Below are 14,839 nucleotides of genomic sequence, written 5' to 3' on the forward strand. Positions count from 1 at the left end.
TAAGTATTAAATAAAGAAGTATTCTTCCAAATCAGCCGTACGATACGCCCATGGTTTTCTTCAAAAATTTTAAATGCAATTTCATTGCACTAAAATAAAATTTAAATATATATATATATTATATTTGGATAAATTATTCAGATAATTACTCTAAAATTATTTTATTCTTGCTTTTGTCACTTTAATTTTCTCTTGTTAAATATAGTACTTTTATTAGTAGGTATTTCTGTTTTGATCATTGTTCTATTAAAGTCCAAACGGAAAGACAACTAAAAGACCGAAGTTTTGTTGACTGTTTTGCTAATTGTGCATGTAACTAAGTAATTCAAAAATTAATTATAAACTCTTATTATCATTTCTATCTTCGAAATCAAACAGTAAATTCGAAAATAATTGAACCTCAAAATCAACTCTTAAATCCTAAAATATTTGAACTCTAAACCTCTCGTTATTATCTTTAAGCTCGATAACCTTACACCCCAAAATCATTGAATCCTAAACTCTTTTTATCATCGCATTTCATCCATACCCAAATAAATAGTTGAGTTGCTCAAGAAAATCAAAGAATTGAAGAGGGAAAGGAAGAAAGAACGGATAATGTGGAGTATTAATATGATTGATGCTGCAATTTTCGGTTGTGTCTTGATGAAATGTGATGATGGAGGGAGTTGAAGGTTTAATGATTTTGGAGTTCAAAGTTTGATTTCGAGGTTAGTGATGGCAATGTAGGTTTAAAGTTCAATGGCTAAGATTATTTAGTTTTCGTATTAAAAATTTGATTTTTTACTAAAAAATTTAAATTGAAATACGCTGTGACATATAATCAAACTCAGAAACTTTCTCAATAGTTATATCCATAATTTCTAATTTTTGTTAGGAAAACATGAGTTTAAGTGCGTTGAATCGCATTTATCTCCTATTTAAGTGTTGAAGAAGAACTATGAGTAGTTTTAAGTAGTGTATTAAAAAACCATAATTCCTATACTCTTCCTAAAATTAGAATTTAACCTTAATACTTCTAACTTTAGGAATTTAGTTCATCTAATTTTCAGATTTCAAAATTCATATCTAATTATTATCATTGTTAAAATTATTTTGTCAAATTTAAATTCATTACAACATTATTTTGTTAGTTACACAACTATCTAATAAGTAATTTTTTAATTTCAAAATATCACCAATAAATTTAACAATATTAATAATTGGACATAAACTTTAGAATCCAAAAATAAAATGACTACGTCCTGAAAATAAAAGTATAATAGTTCAATTTCAATTTATGAAAGTACAGATTTATGATATATTTTGACTTTATATTAACTTATCACTTCATAAAACCTAAAAAGTTTAAAGGTAAATTTTATTATTTTAGGAAGATCAAAGCTACTATCTAGTCTATCCATGTTTATAGATACGAAGATACAGTTCTTTATATATATATATATATATATATATAAACTTACAAAAAAAAATTCAACCACCTAACCATATCGAACACATAAACTAGTCTTCACCAACCTTAATTTAGAATCGATAGACACATGATATTACAAATGTAATGCCTTACAATCTCACAACACAAAAGTCATTAATAATACAAACTCAAAAATTCCTTAATTCTTAATGTATTTGCTAACTACTCAAACAAATCAAGAACAAGAATCATTCTATTAAAATGGTTCAAGCTTAAAACTATGTTAACATTCACAGTTCCAAGAAGAAATTTTTTATCAAAAAAAAAAACAAATTAAATGCAAAAATAGTATAAGGTGTGCCACACTAAATTTCTCACACACCTTTACTGAAAGAAAAAAATCTTTTTGAAGTAGTGCCGCCAACATATTGGATGGAACTCAAAAATATACGAATATTACCCCTAAATGCAGAATAAATACCATATGAAAAGAAAAAAAAACTATTTTTTAATGCGGTGCTAAGGTGATACTGTTACTGTGTCAAGAGATACCGGTTTAAATTTAAAAGAAAATGTTATAGAAAAGCAAAAAAAAAAAAAAACCTTAAAATAATAATTAAAAGGGTTTATGATGCAATTATTTCCTAAAAACATATATCTAACCTAACCATCAGCTATTTCAGTTCATTTCCATGAGTTCGGAAAAAAAAAGGTTTTGTGACTTCCAAGGACTAACACACAGATTTAATATGACTTAATATTATTTCAAACCAAAAAAAAAAAGAAAAAACAGTAACATGGTTTAATATGAGAAGAGACAAGACATTTTTTTATAACAGCTTCAACTTCTTCTTTTTTAATTTATTTCCTGTCAGACTTTAAAAAAAATCAATACAGCCTGTCAAATGAAATAAAAAAATAGTTTTTGTTACTTATATATCATTTGTATTGTATTTAGAAAGAAATATAGATATTTTTATATTTTTGTAATTAATTGCAAATTATTTTTTATATTATTTTAATTTAAAAACACTCAGAAGTGCCAATATCAATATACTTGGATATTGAAAGCAAGTGACTAAATAGTGTATAGCCGCACACAGTAATGGCTGAAGTGAGATTATCTATGTCCGTGACTAGGGTTTGATCAACAGATTCACTTGTATATTAGTGTAGTGTGTAGGTGTGTGAGTTTGAACTTATATTGTATAAAAAAATATGTTAGTATGATGAACTCAACACAAAAACTACAATACATATGTGTAAAACATACCTTCCACTCACATTCAGACAGAGACTCCATATGCAAATTTCCAGACACAACCTTGAGATCTGTTTAAAGTGGTCAAAGTACGAAATTTCTAGCAACTTGAACAAGCTCCTACTTTTAATGGATATCATTTAAGGGGATAATTTTGCTAGCAAAAACCAGACAATGGACGCTTCGAGATGTTCTGTAGCGAAGGGCTAAACGTCATGTTGGTAACAGAAACATACCGATTCCTCTGCCTTGCCGAAACAACAGCAAATGATATGCAGATCAATAGTACACTGCAGATACGAGCATCTCTTGATTAGACATCTAAATCTTTTATCCATTGTTGAAAAAAAATGTCATTCAACCTGATTGTAATAGGAAAAAGTTCATGAATCAAGATCATTAATCTGAAACTACAGTTGAAATTTCGACACAACGAAACAATGGCGACACCTTAGGCATAAGTACTCAAAACGCATGGTCCAGAAACAACACTAATTGTAATAAAATTAGAGAGAATAATAACTTATAGTGCACAAACCGGTTAACCAAACTAAGCGATTATTTAGAGTGTGTAAATGATTTTAATATGGAAATAAACTAAGGGCACGTTTGGTTCGGTGTATTGGATTAGAGGTGTAATGGAATAGAGATGTAATAGCAAATCAACTGTTTGGTTGAATGTAATGGAATAGAGGCGTAATAGTAATTTGTGTTTGGTTGAATGGAATAGAGGTGTAATAACATAAAGGAAAAAACTAAAATGACTAGAATACCCTTAGCAAAAATTTCTTTAGATAAATGATTATTGTTATTGTTATTAAATTTTAATAAGATTATTAATATCAGTAACAAATAATTTAATCATATTTTAACATAATTATTATTAAATATATTTTAATTAAAATTTATTTCACTTGAAACAAGAAAAAGAAAATTAAGTTGAGAATATTGATTTGAAATTTATTTCTAAAATGAAGATATGCCGTTAACAATTTAATAATTAAAATGTCATAAATTAATGATATTAATAATTATATAGTAATTATTTACAATTCGATGGTCAAAATGTAATATAGACCATACAATGAAATCTCAAATAAAAGATGACAAAATAGAAGTTCTAAAGCAACAAACAATCTATGAAGATTAGGTTTTGTCAAAGAGTCGTGGTAAAACCGCGTTCCAATTTCTTCATTTGACCCACAGCTTCATGGATTTGCCACTGCCATTAGCTCAAAAATGTCTTGAAAATGACCCCTTATTTTATCTGCTATTGGCCTACTCCTTTGCTACTATCTGAAGCACCTTTTCATCACCTCATGGTTATTTAGAAGGAATTTTAAAGAAATGGAAACTCAGATAATTTTTAAGAAATTGAAGAAGATGAATACAACTTATCAAAACATTTAACTCAAATCAATACTCTGAACATATATAAATATGCTCTTTTTTCTATCAGGGAGCAGTTTGTAATTCAAAATATCAGTTGTTTGAATCCATCTTTATAATTTAAATCCTTGCTCCCGTTACCTGCCAGTTCTAGCACTTCTGCAGTCAAGTATTCGAGAATTGCAGCTGTGTATACAGCAGCTATTGTTCCGACCCTTCCGTTTGCACTAACCCTTGTTTTTAGCAGTCGATGGGCACGACCCACCGGGAACTATAGGAGAACATACAAAAATAAGAAAAGTAACTGATTATGATTTAGAAGAACCAACTGGCATTCTACTTGTATACAAACTATAATAAAATGTTCAGTCTATCATGTCTCCTACAGAAGATGATGCTAATATGCCGTGATAGCATGCAAACCGCAAAACAATTTAGGATGCAGTGAATACACTCTTAATTCAAACACGGAAAAGGAAGCTGATTTCAAGATTCCAGAAACATATTGGCAATAACCAAGTCAAGTTCCAGATAACACAAGAACCATTGATAAGCTTGTAACTGAGGAAACCTATCCCAACTGGCTGAAGAATATAACCAACTCAACCATCATATCCACCAAAACCTACCAAATGGCAAAAGTTCAGGGTAGTAGGCTATTCCTATGGTGGCCATAATGAGCCTAAGAAGATGCAGAACCAAGATTAAGGAGGTGCAGTATGTTGACAGCATATAGGAATAGACCAACTCATACATACCTTTTGATTCATAAATTAATGAAGCCTGCCCCCTCCCTTTTTTCTTTCTCTCTATCTCTAACACATGATGGCAAATGTTGTTGTGTGTAGACTTTACGGGACCAGAAAAAAATTGGTTTATAATTGACAATACTATGAGCCATCTTTTTAGATGAAACTAAAAAGACCTGCTTTGTATATAAAAGTAACACGCATAGCATTTATCACAATCAACAAGACCTTAATAGACATCCACATCACTTTATTCAATAACTCAGTTATCTTCCAAATTGGTAAAGACTTCAGATAACAAAATGTCAATGTCTACTAATGACATGGCAAGTAGTTGTAGCAGGAAAATTGCAAGCAAGTCATATGCAGATAAATTTCAATTCAATTAGATCAACCAAAACAGAGAAATTGAGCCGATATTTAATAATCAAAACAATTGTAAGAGACAAATACTGCTCCTTCACAAATTTCAACAGCTCCTTGGCATAAGGAAATTACATTCAAATCTAAGATGCTATACAACTAATCCACTAGATGTCAAAGCCTGAACCAGAGTAATCAACAGGAGCATATTGTCCAAACTCCAATTGTGTTGCTCTGGCTCTTCATTTTTTTCAAAGTACCTATGTCAACATCCATATCAGACATCGGTATAGAGGTATGATCCTTCAAATACAAGGAAAGCTTAAAAAGATTGTTGTGCTGCACACATTCCTGTATCCAACACTTATGTCCAGTCCAAGTAACATAGAACCCTACACCCCATCATTCCCCCCTTTCTTTGCCCTACTCATGGAAATAGTAATTAATAAGGCAGAAATCTAGACCATAAATTGTTCATAGAATACATAAGCGTAAAACGTAATTGTTCCAGTATTGTCAAAAGTGCAAAGGCGCACTCATGGGTGCTGGAACCCAGTATTGTCAGGTGCAAAGCACAAAAAAAAAGATAAGGAATTGTTCCAGTATCTTCCTTACCGGTTCCAATGGACAGAACACAGTTTCACCGATGGAGAGGAACAGAAACTGTGAGATGGAGGCTGCTTTCTGATCGGTGTTCGAAGTCTAGTTGTGACGCCAAAGAGAGGTAAAAAAGAGAAGGAGAAACGGCGAGGAGAGTGGAGAAGAAAGGTAGAAGGAAGAAACAGAAGACTTTGGGTAAGACAGAAGCGTCAATCGAGAGGCTAAAACAGGGAAGAAAATTGAATCAGGACCTAAACTGAGCAAAAGGGATGCATTACAAATCGGTGGATTTCACCGATTAGGTAAGTAACGTATTACACCCGTAATAGCATTACCATGAACCAAACAACGGAATAAAGGGGGCTTAAGTGGGGCCCACCGATTATAGCCAATACACCCAACCAAACATGCTGTAAGTGTTAAAGTTGTGTGACTCAAATTCTAAGAGATTGCTTGCAAGTCAAGTTAAACAAAATATATTCTTTCTAGAAGATTTAGTATTTATTAGTATAATATATTTAATATTTATTAGGATATTTTATTTGACCTACTAATTTAGCCTATAAATAGGTTCTTTTGCAACTTTAAAAATACATCCATTAGAGTTTAGAACTCATAACACATTTAGAGAATTTTGTGTTTACGTTTTGAGGGTTCTTTGTTTTCAGGTTTTCGGGGTTTAGTTTTTATTTGCATCTTTTGTACTCTTCGTTCTTTTGCCATTATAGTAAAATTATCTTTGCCCGTGACTTTTTATCCTCTTTGAAAGGGTTTTTCAACGTTAAATTTGTATGTTCAATTTTTCAGTTTATTCCGCTATTTATTTTACTTGTTGCTTAATCAGGTCGATCCTAACACTAAGCAATTACACGTGGACAGAAGAATTCATAGTGTCAACGTATTAACACGACCCACAAATGCAATTGTCCATAAGAGTTACAACCGGCTCTATACAAACAAGATCTTTGGCTGATGTTAATTGCCGAAAACGATCTTACAATGGTACGAATTCTTACTTTCTTCTCAACCAAACAGCCTTTACTTCAATCTTTCTAAGAGCACCTACAGGATCTAGTCCAGGCAAATGGGAAAATAGTACAATAATTGTGCTGCATAATCCCATATTTAAGCAGATCAGCTCAACTCATAACATTTTACACTGAATCCAACAAGGTGACTTATTTTTCTATGAAGCACTACCTCAATATATAAGAGGTACTAAATTGGTTCATGCAAATGGCAAGCATTCTCTTTTATATCTTTGCTTTTCTTGTTTAAGAAGAAAAATAAACAAAGAAAGCAAAGGAGCAGAAAAGAAAATCTAATCATGTCACTAATATAGAACTTGAATACTTATTCTATGTGTTTATTCAATCTCTCTACCAGTTTCCTAGCACTGGTCAACTAGAGTGTCAAATGATTATGTATACAACTAATACTTTGAAACCATAAAACAATGGAAACTAAACTTATGCCATTTCTATTTGATTTCTTGAAAGAAATAAACTATTACTAAAAGGAAAAGTTCTTGTCAAATTGGGGTAAAGTGTCTTTGTCCTTGGATGTAAGTATCAGGATCTCAAACCCTACAGATAAATTTTCAGGGTGTTTATTTAAGTCCAACACCAAAGAGAAGTAACTTATTTTCAGGGTGTCCATTTCAAAACGAAAACTCCTAATGTATCAAATATTCATAATTTCTATGAATTCCAACATAGAGCATATATTTTGAAACATTCTGAGTAAAAAAAAGGGATTCAGTATTAATCTCCACAACTACTTTCCCTCTATGCATAACTCAAAAGATCCTGTTTGAAGGGCCGTGGAACTCTTCAAGCAAAGGCACCTTACCTACGATCAACCCATTCAATGCGCAACTTATTGTTCTTGTTTAGCATCTTCAATGCTTCTACATTCATTTAATCCAAACCAATCTTCTCATCTTGCAATATAAATCGAACCGCATAAAAGGAAACACTCAAAAGTTACAAGTACATAGTTTTTATGTTGCTCAGATTCTTCATTCTTCTTGAAGTAACCATGCACATTTAAAATGGATACCCATATATGTTTTATGCTCAGGTCAAGAAATAAAATGTTCTTCTTAGCAATGTAGGCAAACCAAGTTCACCTCAGAAAGACACAAATTTACCTCTTCAACAAGTTGATCATCTCCAAGCATGCAGATCTTTGTTTTGGAGCAATGAATGTGTGGCAGCTTCACAAACACTGAAACACTCGTCTTTTAAGGGATCATTGTTTTTCAGCCCAATGTGGAATTCAATGGTCTTGGTCAACTTATGATTTTCCTCCTAGGAGTTAGCCATATTGGTTGAAGTAGCTTCTCTAAGGGAATCACTCTAAAGCTTAGTGCAGATAAAAAAGGCCAAATTCCTTCAGGGTAGAAACCTATAAATGAGTAGATAAGAAGCAACCACATAATTCATAAACTAGTATAATGAAGTATTAATCCAGGCAACTTAAACAATTCATACTCATCACAACATGATCGCTAAAAACCAATTCATAGTTTGACTCACTACATCCGAAAAGATATATAATAAAAGAACTAATATATAAAGCTGTGAATTTAAACATCATATCAAAAATTCCAAGTTTGAATTTTGAGAATTATATTTTCTTTAATAGTAACTTAACTAATAAATGTAAAATATAGACTGAAACATGCTTATATACATATGCACCAATATAAATACCGGAAGAAAGACTGTTTTATATCGATTTTAATATATTCATTTATCCGTGCTCTGTTCAATTTTTAATATTTCATATTATGTTTTAACTATTTTTTCAAGTCATGTTCATGTTATTTTAGTACTCAGTATTGTTGAATCTAGATTTGACATATACAATTAATGCGAAGCTCTTCCAACACACACTTATTCATCATGGTCCATATTTTTCAATAGCTACTCTTGGTAGCTATGGTTGCCCTTGGAGATAATTGCTAACATGGTAGATAGAGTGTAATTCTCCCAAATCACTCAAAGCACTTCAATCAACCTAGACAAATATACTCCATCTACACCCTATTTTGTTTTTGGACTTTTTAGTTTTCCCTTTTCCTCAAAAGTATATATATACAAAATCTATATCTGACATATAACCAAACATGGATATGAAAGGTATAATTCTTCAAATCAAGAAAAAGAATTTAGAAAACAAATTAGAATATTTATATTGATCGGTACCCGTATTTGAAACACATTAATGGTCTAAATAATAGTCTTTGCCAACCTTACAAATTAGAATTGATTGTCACATGATATTGCAAAAGTCCTACCTTGCAATCTCACAATATAAGTTATTAATGACAGCCATTCTTACTCTAAAACATTAAAAAATTAACTCAAAAATTCAATCTTAATGTTATTGCTAACTGTTGAAATAAATACAAGAATTAATGGTTGGATAAAGTGTCACGAAGAACATGGCAGATGTCAAAGTGCCATTGTTAATATCTGGATACTGAAAGTGTGTGATTAAATGGTGCAGCCACATGCAGTAATTCCAGAATGCTAAACTCAATACAAAAACTAGAGGGCATATATATGTATATGTATACCAATATTTAGAAAGTTGCACACCATGTTGAAGTTAACTACAAGAAGATGAACTTGTGCAACTAGACTTAGGACTGCTCAGGGTTGAACTGAGGTTAATAAGTATAGAACGGGTTGAGATCCAGTCAATTATTTTTTTAATCTAAAACTTTCAAATACACTAATCATTACCATTCAAATGTGTAAGATCCATCAATGAATTGTGGAAGTGATATTTGTAAATGGTGATTAACCTTATATTGGATAGTAATAGACACAAAAGTAAGTAATGGAGGGGAGCCAAACATCTATAAGACATGAAAAGAAATTAAATAAATAAGGTATTATCATGTGTAAAAAGTTGAGTCAATCAGTAACACACATGTAGTCTCAATTATGATAAATTGGACCTCTTTAGACATAGTATTACAGCATAAAAAATTGTCTAACAAATGTTTCCAATATCGGTTTCAAACAAAGTAAGGTTAAAATGTCTTGCATTCCAATAACTCATAGTCCAACATTTGACCCAACAATATAGTCCACTTAAAACTATTACAGGATGGAAAACATAGCATAGCAATTTCTATTTGATGTAACTAATAAAATAGAAATGCGAAAAAACGTAATCAAATAGTTGGCCAAACATGGCAACTTAATGGTTACTTTGTCATGACAACGCATCATGGCAGTGCCTATGCAGTATGCACAGGTAATATACAAGGTCCAAGTAACACCTATATCTATAAATATAGTAATAAAAGTGTAATTAACGAGAGTAATAACTTATGGTGCAAAACAGAACGGTTACCCAAATTATTCCGCCAATAACCTAGACCATATAAATCATTTCAATATGTAAACTAAGCAATTACACGTGGATAGATGATTTCGTAGTGTCGACGTGTTAACACAATCCACAGACGCAACTTTCTATAAAAGTTATGACCGACTCTATAAATAAGAATTTAGGCAGGTGTTATTTGCCCGCTCGAGTTCTTACTTTCTTCTCAAGAAATTTTGCACTTGTGCACCTATGGGTTCTAGCGCAAGCAAATGGGAAAATACCACAAAGATTGGGCTGCATTATCCCGAATTTAAGCAGATCAGCTCTGCTCATAATGTTACTGAATCCAACAAGGTCAGTAAAGCTAACTTATTTTTCTATCAAGTTCGACCTAGTTTACTAAAGTATATCAACAATATATAAGAGGTACTAAATTGGATCTTCCTTTCATGAAAATGACCCTTCAAAAGCATTTTTGTTAGCAGCTCCAAGTCTCTTTTTGATTTTCTTGTTTTAAAATAAAAATAAACACAAGAACATAGAAAGCGAGACAACATAAGAAAAATTGTATTCATGCCTATGCTTAACTTGATTGGTAAGTGGTGACAACACATAAAAATCTGGTCATGTCATTGATAGAGAATTAGAATACATATTCTTCGTGTTTATTCAATCTCTAAGTACATTATGGTCGGAACTCTGCCTCTACTCTCTATTAGTTTCCTCGTATTGGTAGTCTTTGCACACTCTGATTGAATTGATTCATAGAATTCCCTAGAAAACAATTCTCAGTCAACCAGATTGTCAAATGATGATAGTGTTATTATCAATTAGATTATGTATTTGACTAATTCTTTGATACTACAAAACAATGGAAACTAGACTTATGCCATTTCTAATAGTATGCTTCAATTTGGTTAAAAATACAAACGGGAAAAGTTCTTCCCGAATTTAGATGAAGTGTCATTGTCTTTGATGTTAGTATTAAGATTTCAAACTTTACACATAAGTTTTCGGGGTGTCCGTTTAACTCCAAAACCAAAGAGAAGTAATTGGTAAAAAGACCTCTTTGGTCCCTCTCAATTTCAATATTGAGTAATTTGGTCCCTCTAAAAAATCAGACCAATTTAATCATTGTCAATTTAAAAAATGAGCAATTAAGGGCAATTAATTACAACATACTTTTTATTGGCATAATAGAAAATTTAGCTGTCAAAGTTTACGCATTTTGTCAATTTTGTCTTAATAAATTTAGTCTGCAACATTTACATATTCTAACATTTATGTGGAATAACAAACATCGAGGGCTAAATTTATTATTAAACCAATAAAAATTATGAACTATTGACAGAAAAAACCATTAATATCATTATTAATTGTCCTTAGTTGCTCACTTTCGGAATTGATAGGGGTTCAATTGCTCCAATTTTATTGACAGCAACCGGTTTGCTTAATATTTAATTGAGAGGGCCCATAAAAGTGTTTTTACCAAACTGATTTGTTTCCAATTTGTTTGCCCTCCCTACGGGTCCTGCTTTCTAGACTGGTAGTAAAACAAATAGAAATACAATTTATATTATGTAGGAAAAGTAATTATGCAAGGATAAAAAATGCAGTATTTTTGGTATTAATGTATTTTCTATGTATGAAAACTTTGTTGTAATTCTAAATGTTTTTTATGGTAACTGCTTAGTATAGTAGGTATGCTTATATGAACTTTTATGCAAAGATACAAGTATTAAATATTCAAATATAGAAAGTATATTTAATTCATGCACCTTCACATAAAATCCATATATGAAAGCCAATTGACTGGAACTGTGATACAAGGAAAGTAGCACAATCTTGTATTTGTAGAGCTGTTTGAGACCAATTACATGCTTCCATAAAAATTTGGAAGGTATTTTCAAATATAGAAGGTATAAGCAAATATGGACAAATTTGAATATTTAATACCTTACATAAAAATATACCTTCTATATCTGAATAAGCTTTCTATATTTGTATAAATTTAATACAAATTTGGAAGGTATTTTCAAATATAGAAGGTATAATCAAATATAGAAGGTATTTTCAAATAATTATACCTTCTATATTTGAAAATACCTTCCAAATTTGTATTAAATATTAAGAATAGTTGGTCTCAAACGGGCCTATAAATAAGAGATTATGCAACTCTCCTTGTACCAGAGTTACACTCAGTAGGCATTACAATGGCCAATCTCCTTCTGCCAAACAGATACAATTTTCTCAAGTTAGCAGAAATGGTTTGGGTACGATTTATGGAGACCAAGATACTACCTTGCTTCTAACAAGGAAATAGATATCGAATCAGTGATTTACCAGATAAATCTACCACTCCAGGCACTTTTAACTTGAAGAAATGGAAGAAGCTGATGGAGTAAGAGTTGGCCTCATCATGAAAATTAGACCATTGTTAGTATTTCCAATGGTCTCAGGATTACGTGAGAGGGTCAAACAAGGGTAGATCAAAGAGGAAGATATAGAAGAGGCATGAGGTTTCATATGCAATCATAGCATTTTATGCCACCTCTTCATCTTCATGAATTAATGATGGGCTGATCCCTAGGAGCCTCATATGTCATAGATGAACTAAGAATAAGATACCATGTATTCCATCAGCCAAATTTAATTGTATTATTAACAAGCGTTTGTCTATCTACATTTATCTGTATATCTTAAGGCATTCCCTTGTAGCCTCATATGACATTGATGAACTAAGAATAAGATACCACATATTCCGTCAGCTAATTTGATTGTACCATTAAAAAGCATTTATCTGTATATCCTAAGGGACTTTACATGTACTAAATCACAAATACACAAATATAAACCATCTATCAAAATAATAATCAAATTCCTTTTTCTCTTAAATGATGGACTAAAATTATGAAAAGCGTAATAATAAAAAGGGAAGGAAGGGAGCATGAATTTGTTTTTCTGGTGTTCCGTAAATTGTTTTTTCATTTTACACAACAAAGTCTAATTATCCTGTCATGTTAAGGGTTTTAATCAAGTGAAGCTAATTTCTCTTATCAATGGACCCATTATTTCTTCCAATGAAACCCACAAAGGTCCTTACACTTATAACACATCATAAATTTTCAACTACTAAAAAGGTAAACCAAAAGCAGATAACAGCACTAATCAAATCAAAGATTTCAACAATACATTCTTCCATAAACGAAGACCAATCAATAGATGACCATAGCTTTTAAGTTTTCGAAACATAAAAAAATTCACATAATTTCAGACAGGATAAGAAAATTACTTGCATCAGCAAGATCAGAAGAACAAAATTGGCCGTCCATGGTTTTAGCAGACCAATAGCAATGTAGATATACTTGGCAATGACTTCAGCAGAAACTTCCCCGTGAAGCAACAATGGCGATTCATTTTCGTTGAATTGAAACACCCAACATTCAAACAAATTAAATGGGCTTCTATCATTTTCTCTCTTTTGTAAAACCCATTTCTGTAATTTGAAATCCGTAGCTGTCCTCAACGACATTCTCAATTCTTTGCCAGCTTTGGGCTGCTGTTAAGCCCGGTATACTCTTTTTATTGTTCTTTGCCGCCATTCTGGCCAAGGATAATAGCGGGTGGAAATTTGTAAATTTTATAATTTGGAATTTAAAAAATGGGTAAAAATAGCTTCTCTCAAATTTGATATCTTTAAAAATCAGAGTAATTTAATCTTGCCAATTTAAAAATGAGTATGTAAAACAATCAATCACACCATTAATTTTTTTGTCAATTTTACATAATTTTGATTAGAAAAATAACAAATTTATTCATTAAAATTTACACATTTTGTCTATTTATATATATTTGAAACTAATTTTTATTATATTTTTGAGGTTTTATACATTTTTCAATTATTTTCTAAAATAAGGATTAAATTAACAAAATATGTAAACATTGAAGATTTAATTAGTTATTATGTCAATCAAAATTATGCACAATTGATGAAAACATTAATAGTCGTAATGAATTGTCCTTAATTGCTTACTTTTGAAATTAAAAGATTAGATTACTCGTTTTAGAAGGACTAAATTGCTCAATGTCTAAATTGAGAGGTACTAAAAGATGGCTTTACACAATTTTGATTCAAAATCCTAATATGTTTATTTATGTATTATTTTCTAATTACAAATCCGAATCAATTAAATTCTGTCTAATATCCAAAACTGTTAAATATCCATATTTATTATATAAAAATAAAAAGTGAAAATCCAAGTACATTATGATATCCATTATACGAATACCAATATCTAAATCCACTAATAAAAATATGTTTCATATCACTTTACTCTCATTCAACCGGATTGCACATGAACAAGTTCACGAATCAAGAAGATTAATCCGAAACTGCAGTTGAAATTTCGGCTTGTCACAAGACTCAAAACAATGCATCATGGCAATGCCTTAGGCATAAGTATGCATTGTCCAAGAGATAATGCTAATTGTAATAAACTAGTGCACAAACCGGTTAACCAAACTAAGCAATTATCGAGAGCGCATAAATTGTTTTAATATGGAAATAAACTAAACAATTACACGTGGATTGAAGAACTCGTAATGTCCTTAACACAATCCACAGAAGCAATAGTCCATTAGCGTTACGACCAGCTCCATATAAATGAGATCTTTGGCAGGTGCTAATTCGCCGAAAACCATCTTACAATCGTT

At 31.2% G+C, this 14,839-nt stretch overlaps 1 protein-coding gene across 7 annotated transcripts; it reads right to left on the reverse strand.

The window, feature by feature from the left end:
- Positions 1-3,667: 3,667 nt before the first annotated feature.
- On the reverse strand, positions 3,668-13,744 carry LOC128035899 (uncharacterized). 7 transcript variants are annotated; one of them, XR_008192452.1, is made up of 4 exons: positions 13,419-13,679; positions 7,929-8,185; positions 4,206-4,335; positions 3,668-3,971 (listed from the first exon to the last, which is right to left on the reverse strand). XR_008192452.1 is itself a non-coding variant. In XM_052625933.1 (3 exons), the coding sequence occupies exons 1-3, from the start codon at positions 13,656-13,658 to the stop codon at positions 3,946-3,948; spliced, it is 405 nt and encodes a 134-aa protein (XP_052481893.1). In that variant the 5' UTR covers positions 13,659-13,744; the 3' UTR covers positions 3,668-3,945. The 7 variants fall into 7 exon arrangements, 3 of the variants coding, with proteins under 3 accessions (XP_052481893.1, XP_052481894.1, XP_052481892.1); XR_008192451.1 differs by having other exon boundaries at positions 3,668-4,335; positions 13,419-13,674; XM_052625933.1 differs by lacking the exon at positions 7,929-8,185 and having other exon boundaries at positions 3,668-3,980; positions 13,419-13,744.
- Between the last annotated feature and the right edge of the window lie 1,095 nt (positions 13,745-14,839).

This window comes from Gossypium raimondii, chromosome 13, assembly GCF_025698545.1.
Source record: "Gossypium raimondii isolate GPD5lz chromosome 13, ASM2569854v1, whole genome shotgun sequence".
NCBI lineage: Eukaryota > Viridiplantae > Streptophyta > Magnoliopsida > Malvales > Malvaceae > Gossypium > Gossypium raimondii.

Coding starts and splice junctions, on each gene's coding strand:
- LOC128035899 (XM_052625932.1), bottom strand. CDS start 13,658: ATGTCGTTGAGGACAGCTACGGATTTCAAATTACAGAAATGGGTTTTA. Junction 4,336..13,418: donor TTCTGATCTTGCTGATGCAA/GTAATTTTCTTA, acceptor GTTCTCCTATAG/TTCCCGGTGGGTCGTGCCCA.